This window comes from Bombina bombina, chromosome 3 (genome assembly GCF_027579735.1).
Source record: "Bombina bombina isolate aBomBom1 chromosome 3, aBomBom1.pri, whole genome shotgun sequence".
Classification (NCBI taxonomy): Eukaryota; Metazoa; Chordata; class Amphibia; order Anura; family Bombinatoridae; genus Bombina; species Bombina bombina.
In genome coordinates, this window is record NC_069501.1 from 208,704,339 (window position 1) to 208,724,508 (window position 20,170).

The window sequence follows — 20,170 nt, forward strand, 5'->3', positions numbered from 1 at the left end:
ACAAGCCTTTCCCAATGATCCGATCCCAGCCTTGAAATCACGTGATCGCATGATTTCATTTTTACAGCAAGTGTTTACTTTGTTCCGATCAGTGTTAATTTCGTCGACTAAAACTAGACTAAAATGACTATAAAACGAATGAAATTCTGGTGACTAAAATACGACTAAAACTAAAATGGCATTTTAGTCAAAAGACTATGACTAAAACTAAATAAAAATTTGCTGACAAAAACATTTTATGCAAGTTGTTATAATCAATCCATATCCAATTACAGTTTTATTTGTAAATTTCACAAAACTTAATTTTATTAAATTTTAAGATAAATAAAAACATGTTATATACCACAGCAGGTAAATCTGTTAAATCTGTATTGCATGTTCAAACCTTAATACCATAAATAGAAACAGGTTAATAAACCTTTACTCCAGGAGTATATAATGAGTTGGGAAGTACTAGAGCAGTGCTAATATCGTTGCCAAATTGTTTTCAAATCTGTGAACAATGAATTGATTCTTCCTATAGAAATAAGCATAACACACAAATATGGGTTTAAGTTATGCTGTGCCTGTGCTAGCCGCAGAAACTTTTTGTTGTGTTGAGTTACTTAATACTTGTTTTAATTATTAACAGAGAACTGTTAAAGTTTTTATTATGGGTAATTTGTTCAATACAGCCAATACAGTTTTGTTTTTTGTTTTTTATATTTTAACCTCTTAAGGACATATGACGGAATTTTTCCGTCATAAAACAATTGAACAAACAGAAAGCTTTGTCCTTAAAGGGTTAAAGTTACACTTGTTTGTTTATGAAACTTGGTTTTATTTAATTTTAAGTTTAATAAAGATGTTACATATCACAACGGCTAAATCTGTGTCTGTATTGCATGTTTAAACCTTAATACCATAAATATTAACAGGTGTTATGTTTACTCCTGGAGTATGTAATCAGTTTGCAAATGATAGAGAAATGCTTAAATAATGCATTACACTTTAACTACACCCCTAAGATTCTACTGGAGATTCCGTCGACTAAAACTAAAACAATTCAGATGACTAAAATACGACTAAAACTAAAATGGAATTTTAGTCAAAAGACTAAAACTAAGACTAAATAGAAATTTGCTGCCAAAATGAACACTGGTTCCGATGTTAACAATTTGATGCCGGCATAAAGGGGTTAACAAGTGCACCTTGTGAGTCTGTTAGTCTATTATTGCACCAACAGACTCATTTTCGGTGCAGACATCCTTCAGATAGAGAATACAATTTTTTTTTTCCAATTTACTTCTTTTATCAAATTGTTACTTGTATTAAAATAGGTAGCATACACATTTCTGGAACACTACATGACAGGAAATAGTGCTGCCATCTAGTGTTCATGCTAATGTATAACAAAATTGCTGCTATTTAGTACTGCAGACACGTGCACACTCCTGAAATTACCTTTCTGCTTTTCAAGAAAAGATGAAAAGAAAACAAGGACAATTTAGTAATACAAGTAAATTGGAAAGTTGTTTACAATTGTATGCGCTATCTGAATCATGAAAGAAAATGTTTGGGTTTCATGTCCCTTTAAAGGCTTCCTCACCGCCATGCAAGCACACACACTTCAAGTCTTCCTCCTACATCAGATACTTTGCTGCATAAACCTATTCAGATTCACCCTGTTCCATAGATGATAAACATTTGAAGCACTCTTTTTAAAGCATAGAATAGAAAATGTGTGTTTTACGGTACTTTAGCCTATAAATAAAGTATGGCTAATGATGCTCTCTCAGAATGTTTAACTTGTAATGTACTAGAGGCACCTTTGGAGCTTTGCACATAAAACTGTGATACTGTTTGTTGTCACATTTTATTTTTCAAGGTCTAAAGACAAAATGTAACAGAAGTAAAAAGGAATTGTATAATTGCAAGCTACAGCTTACTAATGCTACGTTACCATGGAGAAGTCACCATGGTAATAGTGACAGAGCAGTCATGGATAGAACACACTTCCTCGTTTACCTTTTCCTGCATTAACAGAACATGTAGAGAAAATGACAACTAGATTTTTAGATTGAAGAGTGCAAGTGTATTAAGATAACTTTCAACAAAATCAAATAAATTAAATTAGACTAAAGGGACATTTTATTCAAAAAGACTATTTTAAACTTGCATTACAGTGATATCATTTTGAAGAATGGATGTTGCCCCTGTAAGCCAATACTAGTTATAACTAATATGTTCTTCATTCACTTTAAAGGGACAGTCTACTGCAGAATTGTTAGTTTATAACGATAGATAATTCCTTTATTACCCATTCCCCAGTTTTGCATAACAAACACGGTTATATTAATATGCTTTTTACCTCTGTGAATACCTTGTAGCTAAGCCTCTGCAGACTGCCCCTTATTTCAGTTCTTTTGACACACTTGCATTTTAGCCATTCAGTGCAGTCATAAGTAACTCCACGGGAGTGAGCATAATGTTATCTATAGGGCACACAAGAACTAGCAGTGTTTAACTGTCAAAATTCACTGAGATAAGAGGTGGCCTTTTAAGGGATTATAAATTAGCATATGAGTTTATCTAAATTTAGCTTTTAACATAGAATACCAAGAGAGCAAAGCAAATTTGATGATAAAAGCAAATTGGTAACATTGCTTAAAATGACATGTGTCAGGGATATTGAGCCAGAAGGCATCTAATAATTTATTTATGTAGTTTCAGAGTTATAAAGAATTAAACTAGAAGTATTACAATGTTACTGCACATGCTCAAAAAAAGGCCATAGTTTACGTGGGTAGTAGCATTCTCTGTACCATATTATTATATTGAACTGGGTATATCATTGTGAAATAGTTATATTTTGTTAACAGTACATTATCTACATTTTTGTTAGCAGTATATTAATTTATTCAAAGAGTTCATGATCCATTTTTTTATTAAAGATTTGTCATTTTTATTTAAAGGGACAGTAATTAGCTGGGTACAACTACAGTAGCACAGTTACTACTCACAATACTATTGCATTTCCTCCTGTACCTGCAGCCGTCTTTAAAGCCTTTCTCTTATTTTAACTCATTACAGAATCCATCTTGTAACTCGCGTATTGCTGTATCCTGTGACAGAAGCAGTGATACTGTAATATGGTTTTATTAAAAACAGACACAGTAACATTGCCTGTGAAAAAAAATGTAAAATATGTATTATAAATATCTGAAAAAATATATAAAATTCAAAGGCAAAAATAAAAGTTTAAGTTTTCATACAACTGCTCAACACCTAATGGACGTTCTGAAATAAAAAGCTGTGACCTGACTGCATGCAAGAACAACTACTAACAAAAAGATTATTAAAATGCAGAGTTTAATTTCATAATGTTTATAAAGTAAGGAAACCCAAGCATTTTCTCTTTATTCAGATAGAGCATGCACTTGTAAACAACTTTCTACAGTAATGTATTTCAATTATCAATTGTTCTTTGTTCTTTTGGTACCTTTAGTTAAAAAGCAGGGACATAAGCTCAGCAGCGTGCACGTGTCTGAAGCACTAGATGGCAGCAGTTTTACAAGAACGTTATTCATTTGCACCAGCACTAGATAGCAGCACTATTTCTTGATTTGTAGTGCTCCAGAATCCTACCTAGATATCTCTTCAGCAAAGAATGACATGGAAACCAAGCAAATCTGCTAAAAGAAGTCAATTTAAAACTTTTAATTGCATGCTCTGTCTGAATCACAAAATAAAATGTTTGATTTTTACATCCCTTTAAGTGAGTGCCTTTGAAATCTCAAACAACATGATGAAATAAATTATATATATATGTTATGGATAAAGTGAGAAATTCACAGACATTACCCAAGCGGCTGTGGGTAAAGCCTGATGTACTGTAATGGGTTCAAGGAAGGCGCCCCGCCGATCCTCTGACATCCACCCCAATTGAACCTTCGGGAATGAGGTTTCCCCCCCCACCACAACTTGAAACCCCCAGGCGGAGGCAAAAAAGATAGTGAAGATGGAGGAATTACAGTGCATGCTATATATGTTTGATGGGGATTTATGATCATATATCAGACTTTACTCACAGCCACTTGGGTAATATCCTTGTTACCTGGGTAATTCTAGGATTACCCAATATCTGACGTTATATATATATAATCACAAACCAGAACTGCAGACCAGACGAGTCTGAGGAAGGGGTTTGTGGACCCCAAAACTTCACTGTATGTAAATACATGTTCTCTTTTTTGATAAATCCAGTGAGTGCAGTTCTGTTTTCTGATTTGAATTTATTTATAACTTAGCACCCTGGTAGATGACCGGATATGAAGTAGGAGTGCAGATACTCTGGGACTTTTATTTATTTATATATAGACTTAAGATATTATGTTGGCAGATATTGGCATTATACTAGTCAGATCTAAAACCGCAATATACTAAAAGAAAGATGTGACAACAACAATGTTCTATCCATTCCATACAATTTTATTAAAGCTCTTTTCTTTTATTTATGTTATACATTGTTAATGACAAGGCAAAGGTACGTAGGAGATTAATACAGTAATGTATTATGTGTAAAGCAGAAGTGATTTTTCTGAAAATCTTAAAAGTAATCAGTGATAAGTTTAAAAACAAACATGTATTTCATGTAATAAAGCCACAACCTATGTAATGGTAAAACTAGCAACCCTGCAATGCAATCTGTTTAACCCCTGCAAATGAGTTAAGTACATAGTTAAAGTACTGCTCAGAAGCCATAAAGAACTGCTGGTCCAGAGCGAACAGCTGCTGAGCCAATTAACAAATGAGATGCACAGCAGGGGTTAAACACACAGATTTACAGGGTCTCTAGTGTTAAAGGGACATGCTCTAACAAAGTAGAGCATATAATATTAATACTATAATGGCCCTTTTACACTAGTTTCCCTTGCAAACTAAATGTTTAACCACGACAAAAGAGGTTAAACACACAAAGAGCTGCTTGAAGTCACAATGCATTGAGCTTCTGAGCAGGACACAGCCAGTGATTGGTGGCTACATGTGTATGCCACTCCTAATTGGCTCACTGGCCATACCCAGCTCAATAGCTGCAACGTGTTCCACTCCTATGTGGGGTTAAACACATACGGCTAGATTTAGAGTTTTGTCGGTAACGACCCGCGTAGCTAACGCTGGCTTTTTTCTGGCTGCACCTTTAAAATAACTCTGGTATTGAGAGTCCACAGAATGGCTGCGTTAGGCTCCAAAAAAGGAGCGTAGAGCATATTTAACGCAACTTCAACTCTCGATACTAGAGTTGCTTACGGACGCGGCCAGCCTCAAAAACGTGCTCGTGCACGATTCCCCCATAGGAAACAATGGGGCTGTTTGAGCGGAAAAAAAACCTAACATCTGCAAAAAAGCCGCGTTCAGCTCCTAACGCAGCCCCATTGTTGTCTATGGGGAAACACTTCCTACGTCTGCACCTAACACCCTAACATGTACCCCGAGTCTAAACACCCCTAACCTTACACTTATTAACCCCTATTCTGCCGCCCCCGCTATCGCTGACCCCTGCATATTATTTTTAACCCCTAATCTGCCGCTCCGTACACCGCCGCTACTTACATTATCCCTATGTACCCCTAATCTGCTGCCCCTAACACCGCCGACCCCTATATTATATTTATTAACCCCTAATCTGCCCCCCACAACGTCGCCTCCACCTGCCTACACTTATTAACCCCTAATCCGCCTCACTAACCCTATAATAAATAGTATTAACCCCTAATCTGCCCTCCCTAACATCGCCGACACCTAACTTCAAACATTAACCCCTAATCTGCCGACTGGAGCTCACCGCTATTCTAATAAATGTATTAACCCCTAAAGCTAAGTCTAACACTAACACCCCCCTAAATTAAATATAATTTTAATCTAACGAAATTAATTAACTCTTCTTAAATAAATGATTCCTATTTAAAGCTAAATACTTACCTGTAAAATAAATCCTAATATAGCTACAATATAAATTATATTTATATTATAGCTATTTTAGGATTAATATTTATTTTACAGGTAACTTTGTATTTATTTTAACCAGGTACAATAGCTATTAAATAGTTAAGAACTATTTAATAGCTAAAATAGTTAAAATAATTACTAATTTACCTGTAAAATAAATCCTAACCTAAGTTACAATTAAACCTAACACTACACTATCAATAAATAAATTAAATACAATTCCTACAAATAAATACAATGAAATAAACTAACTAAAGTACAAAAAATAAAAAGAACTAAGTTACAAAAAATAAAAAAATATTTACAAACATTAGAAAAATATTACAACAATTTTAAACTAATTACACCTACTCTAAGCCCCTTAATAAAATAACAAAGACCCCCAAAATAAAAAAATGCCCTACCCTATTCTAAATTACTAAAGTTCAAAGCTCTTTTACCTTACCAGCCCTGAACAGGGCCCTTTGTGGGGCATGCCCCAAGAAATTCAGCTCTTTTGCCTGTAAAAAAAAACATACAATACCCCCCCAACATTACAACCCACCACCCACATACCCCTAATCTAACCCAAACCCCCCTTAAATAAACCTAACACTAAGCCCCTGAAGATCTCCCTACCTTGAGTCGTCTTCATCCAAGCGGAGCAAGAAGAGGTCCTCCATCCGGTAGAAGTCTTCATCCAAGCGGGGCAGAAGAGGTCTTCCATCCGATTGAAGTCTTCATCCAAGCGGCATCTTCTATCATCATCCATCCGGAGCGGCAGCATCCTGAAGACCTCCGACGCGGAACATCCATCCTGGCCGACGACTGAACGACGAATGACGGTTCCTTTAAATGACGTCATCCAAGATGGCGTCCCTCGAATTCCGATTGGCTGATAGGATTATATCAGCCAATCAGAATTAAGGTAGGAAAATTCTGATTGGCTGATGGAGTCAGCCAATCAGAATCAAGTTCAATCTGATTGGCTGATCCAATCAGCCAATCAAATTGAGCTCGCATTCTATTGGCTGATCGGAACAGCCAATAGAATGCAAGCTCAATTTGATTGGCTGATTGGATCAGCCAATCGGATTGAACTTGATTCTGATTGGCTGATTCCATCAGCCAATCAGAATATTCCTACCTTAATTCCGATTGGCTGATAGAATCCTATCAGCCAATCGGAATTCGAGGGACGGCATCTTGGATGACGTCATTTAAAGGAACCGTCATTCGTCGTTCAGTCGTCGGCCAGGATGGATGTTCCGCGTCGGAGGTCTTCAGGAGGACCTCTTCTTGCTCCGCTTGGATGAAGAATTTGGCTCGGCTGGGTGAAGACGACTCAAGGTAGGGAGATCTTCAGGGGCTTAGTGTTAGGTTTATTTAAGGGGGGTTTGGGTTAGATTAGGGGTATGTGGGTGGTGGGTTGTAATGTTGGGGGGGGGGTATTGTATGTTTTTTTTTACAGGCAAAAGAGCTGAATTTCTTGGGGCATGCCCCGCAAAGGGCCCTGTTCAGGGCTGGTAAGGTAAAAGAGCTTTGAACTTTAGTAATTTAGAATAGGGTAGGGCATTTTTTTATTTTGGGGGTCATTGTTATTTTATTAGGGGGCTTAGAGTAGGTGTAATTAGTTTAAAATTGTTGTAATATTTTTCTAATGTTTGTAAATATTTTTTTATTTTTTGTAACTTAGTTCTTTTTTATTTTTTGTACTTTAGTTAGTTTATTTCATTGTATTTATTTGTAGGAATTGTATTTAATTTATTTATTGATAGTGTAGTGTTAGGTTTAATTGTAACTTAGGTTAGGATTTATTTTACAGGTAAATTAGTAATTATTTTAACTATTTTAGCTATTAAATAGTTCTTAACTATTTAATAGCTATTGTACCTGGTTAAAATAAATACAAAGTTACCTGTAAAATAAATATTAATCCTAAAATAGCTATAATATAAATATAATTTATATTGTAGCTATATTAGGGTTTATTTTACAGGTAAGTATTTAGCTTTAAATAGGAATCATTTATTTAAGAAGAGTTAATTAATTTTGTTAGATTAAAATTATATTTAATTTAGGGGGGTGTTAGTGTTAGGGTTAGACTTAGCTTTAGGGGTTAATACATTTATTATTAGAATAGCGGTGAGCTCCAGTAGGCAGATTAGGGGTTAATTTTTGAAGTTAGGTGTCGGCGATGTTAGGGAGGGCAGATTAAGGGTTAATACTGTTTATTATAGGGTTAGTGAGGCGGATTAGGGGGTTAATAACTTTATTATAATAGCGGTGCGGTCCGGTCAGCAGATTAGGGGTTAATAAGTGTAGGCAGGTGGAGGCGACGTTGTGGGGGGCAGATTAGGGGTTAATAAATATAATATAGGGGTCGGCGGTGTTAGGGGCAGCAGATTAGGGGTACATAAGGATAACGTAGGTGGCGGTCGGCAGATTAGGGGTTAAAAAAATTTAATCGAGTGTCGGCGATGTGGCGGGGCCTCGGTTTAGGGGTACATAGGTAGTTTATGGGTGTTAGTGTACTTTAGAGCACAGTAGTTAAGAGCTTTATGAACCGGCGTTAGCCCAGAAAGCTCGTAACTACTGACTTTTTTCTGCGGCTGGAGTTTTGTCGTTAGAATTCTAACGCTCACTTCAGCCACGACTCTAAATACCGGAGTTAGAAAGATCCCATTGAAAAGATAGGATACGCAATTGACGTAAGGGGATCTGTGGTATGGAAAAGTTACGGCTGAAAAGTGAGCGTTAGACCCTTTTTTGAATGACTCCAAATACCGGCGGTAGCCTAAAACCAGCGTTAGGAGCCTCTAACGCTGGTTTTCACGGCTACCGCCAAACTCCAAATCTAGGCCATAGTTTGCTGGGCCAGTATTGTTCTAACTATAATGAGAGTGTTATTTTTCCATTAGAAGGTCCATTTAAACTGTTGTATTCTTGTGTCTTCTAGTGAGTACAAAGGGTTAGTCAAGCACAGCGGAGGTTGTCATTGTGGGGCCGTGCGCTTTGAGGTTTGGGCATCTGCTGATCTTCACGTCTTTGACTGCAAGTGAGTCACATGCTTTACATAATAAATGTTAAGTTAGAAATAAAGGAAAAGAGGTTTTATTTAACAAGGTTTTTCCAGATTATTTTGTAAATTGCAATATGGTTTTGATACTAAAATAAAAACATTAAAGGGACATTAAACACTTTGAGATGGTAATATAAAATGATAAATTGTTTATAATAAAACAACTCTGCAATATACTTTCATTATTTATTTTGTCCTCTTTGCCTGTAATTCCATTCTGAAATTGTGAGCTTTTCAGTTCCTGTTAGAAATGGAAGTGCAGAACACTGTTAAATCCAGCACAACCATTGGCTGCACACTCTAGTGACCTATATATAACTGTCTCTAATTGGCCACAGCATAGAAGTTAACACAAGTTACAACATGGCAGCTCCCAGTGTTTTATAGACATTAAAACTTTACACTTATTTTGTCACTTTTTAAACACCTAATGAAACTTTAAAAAATACATCTACATGTTAGTCATGGACTAATCTTTTCTTTGAATGTATCATTCTATCTAGCATGTATTTAGTGTTTAATGTCCCTTTAAACGTTAAATACATTTTTATTTGTATTTATTGTTAACAGTTTAAATACAAAACAAAATTATAAAAAAAAAATTAAAAAAATATATTTTATAGTAACAATCAAGATTTCTTAATCAAGTCTCATAAGAGCTCATTCATGATGCATCAGGAAAACAAAAACATTTGTCTTAAAGTTGGTACATTACCTTAATCCATTATAGCAAAAAGAATATAAAATAAAGAATGCAAAGGTTGAAGAGAAAGGGCAGAAGGGGGGAGGAGAGGGAAGAGAGAAAAAAAACATCAACATTTATTTGTGTCACATAATAAAGTGACAAAAAGTACTCTGTGCCACATATTAACTATATTGTATTGAGGTTATCCCTGCTGTTCCTTTAGTCATGGGTGTGGCTTTCACTGCATGCCAGTGCTGATGTGTTTACACATGTGTAGTATTATTATTGGTTATTTATAAAGCGCCAGCAGATTACACAGCGCTATACAAAGAATAAAACATTACAGGGATGCATTACATACACAAACAAGTGCAGGGTACATTACAGTTGTTGGTGCAATGATTGAGTTATACAAAAGGAGATCTCTTTCAGATACCTGCGGTGTAACGAAGGATCCAAAATGGTGGCACACATAATAAAGGGAGGCGCATGAAATGTTTTTTGTTGTTTCATGTCCCTTTAACATGCTGTTTCAGACTCAAAAATTGTTATTACATACATTTATATAGTAAAACCAGGGGTCAAGTCCAGCAGGAACGCGTGGGAATGGAGTTCCTGCACTATTTTTGCACGCGGACACTAAGATCCCTCTGGACAGAGAACAGAAGCACTTCAGTAAACACTGCTGCTGCTGGTGGGAGGAGCTGCAGCACAGTCTGGTTAGAGGGCTAGTGAGATCCTCTAGTAATGGGCAGTAAGACTTTCTAGAATACACTAAATGCAAGCCTGTCAGTGGTCCTGCTGTGTGATCACTCTGCACTGTGTGGAACACATGGTGCTTACATTTCTGTGTGACTTGCTCTGGGGTTAATTAGCTCCCCTCAGCAGAAACAAGACTATTGCATTTTAAAAGGGAGGAGATGGGAGTAAGGAGGGTGTGAGGAACTGAAGGTGAGTTAAAAACAATGTATGGACACCCTGAATCTTGACATTAAACAACAGGCATTCATGTGTGTGTCTAGTTTAGTTATTTTAAAGTTGTTTAAAAAAAAAAAGGTTCAGTGTTTCACCAAAGAAAAAATGTGCTCATCAAGCAGGGAAGAATCATCATTTTTTGTTTCTGCTTTCTTTCTGATTGGAATTCCTTTTAGTTCTTCAAGAGAGAGCTTGTAATGAGGTTTGCAAAAGAAATAAATGTGTACACACAAAGGAAAATAATCCTTGCAATTAAAGGTGTTTGTGAAACATCCTGTAGGAGGATAAACTCAAATATCCTCAGGCCCAAAGGCAACCATTCAGCCCTTCACTGGTTTTAATTTGCTTTTATTAACCGGAGTGTATAGATTATATACATATAAATACAGTGTGTGTACAAAACAATATTAATTGTGAGGGAATGGAAGTCTTGGTGAGTTACCACACTTTTTGTAGGCATTGACCACTGAGTAAAACACTTTGGCATAAAAGGGACAGTAAACACCTAATATAGAATAACATCAGCCAAGTTTAAACATTTTTAAAACAAATGAATGTCTTTTTTACTGAAATTATTTCTCAATAGCCAAACTCCACCTACCATTTGCCTTATTTGGAGGAGGCAATCTGGGCTTGAGTCTGCAGACAACAATGCTAACCACAGTCACAAAGTTAGTATAAAATGCTTTGTTTTGCAGTTGTTTTCTGATAGTCAGTTAGGAATAGATATGTAGCAGGGTAGGCCTTAAGAAGTAAGCAGGGTGCATTCAAAATACTGAGAAATTTATATTGCTTATTTTCTTAGGGCTAAATTACATAAACAGACGGCAAAATAAATAATACAAATATATTGCAAAGTTGTTTCATTATGCCTAACTAAATACTTTATATAAAAATCTCAAATAGCGATCAGCTTAATTAATACATTAGTTGCAAAAACTACTATTGCAGGTTAATGGAGATTAATCTGTGATGCCTGTCAGAGCTGATAGTGTTCTTTAACCGAACCAGTAAACTGTTGATGAGTTATCTTTTGCCTATTGTTTGGTTTGAATTATGTATATTAGCTTTTATTAACATTGTTAATATTTATATCTATAGCTGCAGCATTTGTGTAAAGAAGCAGAACCGTCACTTCATTATTCCTGGATCCCGCTTCAAACTCTTGAAGGTATGTCAGAGACCATTTGCTTGTTTTAGTATTAGTGGTCCTTTTACATGTTTAATATAATTTTAGTAAATATTATTGTGCATTGATTTCTTATATATATTTTTATGTAATGTGGTTTGTTTAGGGTGCAGATAACCTTACCACGTACAACTTCAACACTAAGAAAGCTCAGCATACGTTCTGCAAGACATGTGGCGTTCAAAGCTTCTACACACCTCGCTCCAATCCTGATGGTTATGGTTAGTAAAAGATGAGAAAATAAAATTAATCTTAATTACCAGATACAAATCCAGCAAATAAAAACATCTTGGTGCACATTGGGCACCTATGAAGAGATTAACATAGTTGCCAACAGTCCAGTTTTTGCCGGGACAGTCCAGGAATTTGGGTCCCTGTCATTTAAATGTCCCAGACTGTCCCTGCACTCTTCCTCATGTTATTTAAAAAAAAAAAACGTTTTTGCTGCAGTTCTGAGTTCCGCCAGCAGGTGTCACTGTCAATAATGTAAAGAAGCATATAGGAACTGAATGGTAGCTGCAGCCTGCTTGTTTACAGAGGTGTTTGCCATGGGGATTAAGATGATAACTTTCCTGCTTCTGATTCAGCTCTAACACAGGAATCACACAGATGATCTTGTGGTAAGCCTGATAGAGAATGAATCAATCCCCTTGGAAACCTAATGTGAAATTGCTGGTAGGACCTGTTTGTGCAGGTTATTTAGCATCTGTAGTGAGGTGAGTCAGTGAATAACTGTTATGGTGGAACTCAGTTTAGAGAACAGTGAGATTATCTGATCTTTGGGGGTTTATCAGTATTGTACTAATGTGTACTGCCCACTCCCTTTGTCACTGTTGTTTGATCACAGCTGAGTGCTGCAAACTGTGACATTTCAGTAGTTAGCTCTGGGAAAGCAGATCTGCTTAGGTTACTCAAGTAGTTTTGTATTCAAGTTTCATGATCTTTTCTTCCTGTTTCCTTTTATTCATCTAAATTGCACAAGGTTCACAGTTTAATCAGCCAAATCCTTTATTGGTTCACATTTTAATCAGCCAAATCCTTTATTTCAATGTAATTATAAATGTGATATAGTGTGAATCTTTCTGCAGTGCTGTCTACCTTCTACTGTCCAGTTAAAACTAAGTTTGCACTGTATTTATACTTGTAGGTTGTTATGGGTTAATTTTTAAGCTTAAATAAGCAACAGTATATATTGTCTTTTATCTGTGCAAGGCACCGTTGGAATTTTAAAGTAAAATAAGATATATACAGATCTATTGAAATCTTAGAACTTAAAAAATCCTTTTGCAAAAGAATAAATCAGGTGTAAAGATAATGGTCAAAATCTAAACTACTTTCTGTTAATAGAGAAATTAATCTTTTGATCAGCTACAGCTATAATAGTGATCTACTAAGTAGCACTAAAAATATAGAAACCTGGAGCAGGTCTCCTACTTGCTATAGTGCATATTTCCTCATTTGTTCTATACCTTTTAGTTTCATGTTTTAATATATATATATATATATATATATATATATATTCTGCACTATAATAAATAGGCGGGGCTAAATTATGCTAATTACGTGGGTTTGGAAAAGTGGGAGAAAAAACAACACGGAAGGGGCGCCAATGGTGCAGATCAATGGGGATTCTTATAATGTACCAATAGTATATGAACACAGGGTACTCACAATAGGTGAAGGCATTCAATTATGCCAGTATGAACAGGCTGGATTTCGACAGCAGTCCAGCTAGCTGAGCATAGAGGCAGCTCTCTACCGGCATCCAACTGGAAAAAATCTAGAAGTGCAAGCAAAGGATAGAGGCGCCAATGGTGCAGATCAATGATGGTTCAGTAGCAATAATAACCCAAAGTGCACAGGATACTCACATGTTGTGGAGGCAATCACTTATGCCCATAGAGACCGGCTGGATTTTACAGCAATCCAGCTAGCTGATCCAAGGTAGAATAGCAGATTCGTGGGTGTCAGAGTGTTAACACTCTAAAGTAGCATAGCAAAAAAGGTACCATACATAACACTAGGAGTGGGTTTGTATAAAAGTAAATTTATTAAAACATATAAAAAAGTTTACCACTCATCTCAGTGTTAAAAATGTATATGATACATAAGGAATACATGCGACGCGTTTCTCAGATATACTGTTTCCTCAGGCATGTTTCTAAACAATTCTTTACCTCCTTATATAGGGCTATGCTACTGAAAATCCACCCACATCCCACCCCCAACACTTATCAGGTATCAGACCAATCAGGGACCATCATTTACGATGACACCACCCCTGCTGCAATATAATACATTAATTCTCTGTACATGATATAGTTACCTATAATATAAGTAAATGAACCTAATGCTTCTTAAATGGTGTATTTATATATTGATATTTCACAAAGACCTAGCACCTTTATAATGAGCATTTGACAATTTAAAATATTCGTAATTTCTGTAGTCTAATTGGATATCCTAGCCATCAGTCATGATGTAATGGGGCAGTACATAGTGAAGGCTTGGTGGTACGTCTATTTGGCCGTCAATCAAAAATGTTTGCACGCTAAATCACCTACGGCCATTCTAACTGATCCTACACTGTCACTCAGAATGCAAGCGTCCAATCAAGACACTGACAAGGGGCGCGCCTCTGTTTCTACTATTGCAGGCTGTATGCCGTGAATAACGCTCATTAGTGTCTTGAGGAGTGTAATGATTGGTTCCGGATAATAGTAAACAATGCCTCCCATTGGTCCTGCCTATGGAGGTCATGTTGGAGCATGCATTCATGGTGCCATCTATAAATGTCATCTCCCCAACACCTTTTTCAGTCATGCAGCCCCATATCGTCACCCTCCCACCTCCATGTTGGGACAATGCATTCACTGTAATAATCCTGTCCAGGTTCACACCAAACATGCTGCACCCCATCTGAGACGAAAAATTGTATCTCGGTCTTGGCCATCTTACCAGATAATGTGCTCCCAGTATTCATCAAGCTTTTCATGTTGTTTAGCAAAGTTTAATATTGCAGTTTTGAGCCAAAGAGCAAGCAAGGGTTTTTTCCTTAGATGCTGTCCATAGAAGTTGACATTATGCAATGTCCTTAGCACTGTCTGAGCTGTCACTCAAACTCCAATTTCTATCGATAATCCCTGAACCAAATTTGTTTGATAAGTCTGATTGTGCAAGTAGCGCACTGTCCGTGGCGTAATTTTAGGAGGACAGCCACTGTGGCTCTGATTTTTGGCACTGTGTATCAATCTATAGCGCTGCAGAATCTGTTGGCGCTTTACAAATAACCGATGATAATAATAATATACCTCCTGATTACTGCTGCAACTGCATTTTGACTGATTTTTAGTTGGTCACCAATCTTCCTGTAAACTTTTCCATATTTGTGAATTCTCGAAATCAGATTTTTCAATTCCTCTGGCAATTCGTTTCCATGTGGAGAGATGATGCAAACTTGCAGATAGACACAGCCCATTGGTCCAAAAATAGACTGTTCTGGCAACTATGCTCATGCAATTAGGCTAATTGGAAATCGTAGGTGTACTCAATTTTGTTTCAGTGGTCTAACTTGTGTGTCAGTGACCACAGGTGTATTCACTTTTGTTGCATTAAAGGGACAGTCTACCATAGAATTATTATTGTTTTAAAAGATAGATAATACCTTTATTACCTATTCCCCAGTTTTGCATAACCAACACAGTTATATTAATATACTTTTTACCTCTGTGATTACCTTGTATCTAGGAACCTTCTTCCAGCCCCCTGATCACATGACTGTGACTGTTTATTATCTATTATCTTAAATTTAGCATTGTATTGTGCTAAATCTTAAATAACTTTCTGTGCCTGAACACAGTGTTATCTATATGGCCCACGTGTACTTTATGTCTCTTTGTGTTGAAAAGAGATTTAAAAAGCATGTGATAAGAGGCAGCCCTCAAAGGCTTAGAAATTAGCATATTAGCCTACCTATGTTTAGTTTAAACTAAGAATACCAAGAGAAAAAAGTAAATTTGATGATAAAAGTAAATTGGAAAGTTGATTAAAATTAAAAGTCCTATCTGAATAATGAAAGCTTAATTTATACTAGACTGTCCCTTTAAGTTTCTACTTTGGGGCCTGTATTTTCAATATAATCTTTCTAAAGTATTTGTTTTTGATTGTTTATAATAGCAAATATTCTTCTTGTCAACTTCTTCTTATTGAGAGGTGAAAACATTTTGAATAATTTGATATTTAAAGGGACAATATACTATAAATTGTTTTCCCTTAATGTGTTTCCAATTACTTTTTTTTACCAACTTTAGAGTATAAAATGTATAAGATTTGCTTTTTTAAAGCTTATTTGTATTTTGAAGCCACAACCGAATAAAATGGGTTGAACTTGTACGTATAATCAGTTCTCATTACTTTATCACATTGTGTACATATACCTGCTTCTTTATCTTATATCTGTCCATAAACCAATCACCAATACTTGGAGAGAACAATGGAAAACTAACATTTTATTGCCTTATCTCTTCTATAACCCTTGAGGCCAAAAACGTCCATATATATTGCATCAAATTACCATCAGATATATGTAGACATATGTAATTATGAATAAAGATAACATTCTGCTATGTGAAGAACACTGGAATGTGAAATATTCCTATTTTCTTGTCAGGTTAGCGCACTTGAGAATATGCAATCAGGTTTGCCCGCTAGTATGTTTTTTTTGCTCCATTTACTTCTATGGGGGAATACGTTAACACGATTGCGATATTCTAAGTTCGGCTTTTTGCGCGCATTGGGTTAGCGTGCAAGCAAAATCTTTTTACTTTCAATTTAATACGAGCGATACCCAACGTGCACAAAAAGCTTACTTCTAGCCGAGTTAGCATACGAGCGGGAGCATTAAATACGGCTCCTCTTGTAATCAAGCCCTTTATGATAACAAGTACATTTAGAAGAGATTTGGAAGTTTACTATAAATGTATATTTCCATTGAGCTCATATATTTAGCTAGGACTCCTTGAACTTTATTTTAAGGTGAAAAGGGCTCCTTAAAATGAGCTCATTCTCTATTTCTGTGTTATGTATTGCCATTTTTAGGGCCAGATAAATACTTTTAATATACCCCAAGCCTATCATTCATTTGACATATCACTGATATCACATACACTAGGGGATTCATTATTGATTTCTTCTGTTATAAGAGAATTCACAAATAAACGAAGCCACCTTTCAGCAATGTACCTTTATCGTCTTGGTACTAGACCCATTGGTTAATAAGTAGTGAAATAGGATAGAGCCAGATGAAAGGTGAACGATACATGAAACTGTAGATGCAGCAAGTAATGGAAAACATATCAGCTGGAGACTGGATACTAGTAAGTCAAGGTATAATAATGCCGGGAATGCAGTAGATTGCAAACAAGGTTGCTGGAAGAAGAGGTACTGCAAGGTTTAGACAATTTAATTATATAAGCTTAGTCCATTAAATGGCAAACATGGTAGTTGAAACAAAAATAATACTGCAAAACAGTTGCAAGTTACTAAGAAGGCAGTTCAGCCAGCATAACCAGGTAATACATTGGAATTTAAAGGTACATTGTACTTTATATTGCTCTCGTCTTTAATGTGCTCCTAATGATCAATTTGACTTGCTGTTCTGTATTAAATTGTTTTCAAACAATTCCTTTATCATTATTTTGTTATTTGAAATAGCTGCTCTTGAAACCACAACCTATACTGAAAATATGAATATAGGAGTATTCTTTATAGAAATCTATGTAAACAGACAGCAGCATCAATTAACCTACCAGTGGGGGGTGGGAGAGAGATTCATGTATCTGAAATATGCCTAGCATGACCCGGGGGCAGTTCTGCACAAGGGAAATCATTCGGTATGAACTGCAGAATTGGAAACAGTGCAGGTTATCTGGAAAACACGCAAAATATATGTAAAAATGCAGACAGCATATACTGATCCACTGAATTAAGGATACAAATAAATTGAAGGTATCACCATTCATTGTTACACGTAATATTCAAAATAATAACTAAAAGGGACTTAAATGTGAAGTAACATAGCTGTACAATTGCAGTACACACTTTTAAATATATATGCATTAAATGTAGCACTCAATGGCTCCCTATACTCACAGATAATTAGCAGTGATTATGATATGATGCAGATCTCCGAGCTATATACAAATACAGCATTTTTAGGCAATTGCATTACAAATTGTATTTAAATAGCTTGCTATTTCATTTTTATGGCTCTTTAACTACCACATAGAACTACCAATTTGCATTTTTTTTATGATTTGGGGAAAATACTCTACTGGATACTAGTTAGTCAAGGTATAATGATGCAAGGGAAGCAGCAGATTGCAAACAAGGTTTCTGGAAGAAGAGATACTGCAAGGCTGGGGCAGTCTTATTATATAAGCTTAGTCCAGTAAATTGCAAACATGGTAGCTGGAACAAGAAAAACTGCAAAACTAGAGCAAACTGTTGTAGATTTCTAAGAGGACAGTTCAGCAAGCAAGCACATACATTTCAAAGTGTGTTTAAATAGCATAATATTTCACTTTCATGTCTCTAACTGCCACATACAATCACCATTTTGTAATGCAAGTTTTTATGATTAGGGGGGAAATACTCTAATGATTTAGAAGTGTCTTTTTTTTTTAATTTCTTTATTTAGTTAGCAAACAAACCAACAAAGGTATTTGGGCCACATCCCATGTGAGTACAGAAAATTGCAAACTTACAAAAGCAGGTACAGCTAGGTGGCTGAGAAGTAGTATGAGGAGGTCTCATGTGCCGCCTTTTGCAATTTTGAACAGTAATAAACAATCAAATAAATAAATAACAAAAAAGAAAACACAAACCAAAACATATCAGAGCATTCGCTAGTTATATAGGTTAAGAAGTCAGAGTCGCAGTTTGAAGGCCACTCCTCACTCTCCTGGATGTAATCTCATTAGAGGTCATACACCATCTGCCCCTTAGGTTCTCCATCATGAGGAATGTACTATTGTGGAAGGGAGCTAGAATTGTATCCTTCACATTTATGGGTAAGCTTAGTAAATATGGTTCCCATTTGGTTATGTATCTAGCTATTCTCTTGTCAATGTCACCTTTCACGTTAGCCTGTTCTGTCATCAGTTGGGAATGTACAGCAGTCTGGACAAGAGAAAACGGGGGTGGTCTGTTATGTATCCAAAACCTGAATATAAATTGTCTGGCCAATAAAATCACCATGTGTATGAAAATGCTTGATCCCCTTTTTAGGCGATCTTGTTCTAGAAATAAGATTTGGTTCAGTGTTAATACTGTCTTTTTTATTTTTAACATAAAAACAAATATGAAAAATGTTTGACCTGATGGAAGTTCATCATATAAAGTTTTTTTTTTCTCTCAGAGTGAGAAAAATAAAATATAAATAACTTTGTTTACACAATTAGTGTAATATGACAATGAATATTTTTTCGTTCTCTTTTATTTTCATTTTCATTTTACATATATGTGTTCTATAACATATCAGTAGCATGTTCATACTTTAAATAAGCTGTATGTGTTTTGTCCAGGGATTGCCCCACACTGCCTAGATGAAGGCACAGTGCGCAGTATCCACGTGGAGCAGATCAATGGAAAGGAGTGGGAAAAGGCAATGAAGGAACACAAGACCATCCGCAGCATGTCCCAGTCCTAAGTTGCCATTTTGTTTCTTGTGGTTCTCCGTCCACTACTTGTTTTTACATTTCTGCCATTGAGGCCTGTCTTCATACTATTTAGTGAAATAAATCTTTTTCTATAGACTTATTAATACCAGCTCATATTTTATATTCCCACTGCTCACTTCCTACAGGTATACAGCATCTAGTACAATTAATTTAACAGCCATATAAATGATGTGTGACGTTTATTCTACAGCACTGGTTTTCACACCTGCCCTTAGGACTCCTTAACAGGCCACCATTTGAGGTTATCTGAACTGGAGCACAGGTGAAATAATCAGCTGATTAGTAAACATGGTTATTTTATCTGCTCTCACTCAAGGTAATCCTGAAAACCTGGGGAGGTTTAAAAACCAGTGTTCTACAGCAACAGGCTGAGGTTATTGGCATTTTATTTATTCTTTTTCTTTCTTACATGTAACAGTCATTTTAAAATTCATTGCAGTATTTTATTTTTAACTTCAAGTTCCTGTGCTATGGAAATCAAATATTCAAAAGGGTCTTACGAAAGCCCCTCTCCCCCAATATGACTGTAGGAG

At 36.0% G+C, this 20,170-nt stretch overlaps 1 protein-coding gene across 1 annotated transcript in view; it reads left to right on the forward strand.

The window, feature by feature from the left end:
- CENPV (centromere protein V) overlaps positions 1–19,720 on the forward strand; it is a 31,326-nt gene extending 11,606 nt beyond the window's left edge. Inside the window, exons 2-5 of the mRNA XM_053706109.1 lie at positions 8,927–9,025; positions 11,811–11,880; positions 12,005–12,119; positions 19,482–19,720. Of these exons, the coding sequence (XP_053562084.1) occupies positions 8,927–9,025; positions 11,811–11,880; positions 12,005–12,119; positions 19,482–19,606 (409 nt within the window). The 3' untranslated portion in view covers positions 19,607–19,720. The remainder of the gene's footprint in view (positions 1–8,926; positions 9,026–11,810; positions 11,881–12,004; positions 12,120–19,481) is intronic.
- The last annotated feature ends 450 nt before the right edge of the window (positions 19,721–20,170 follow it).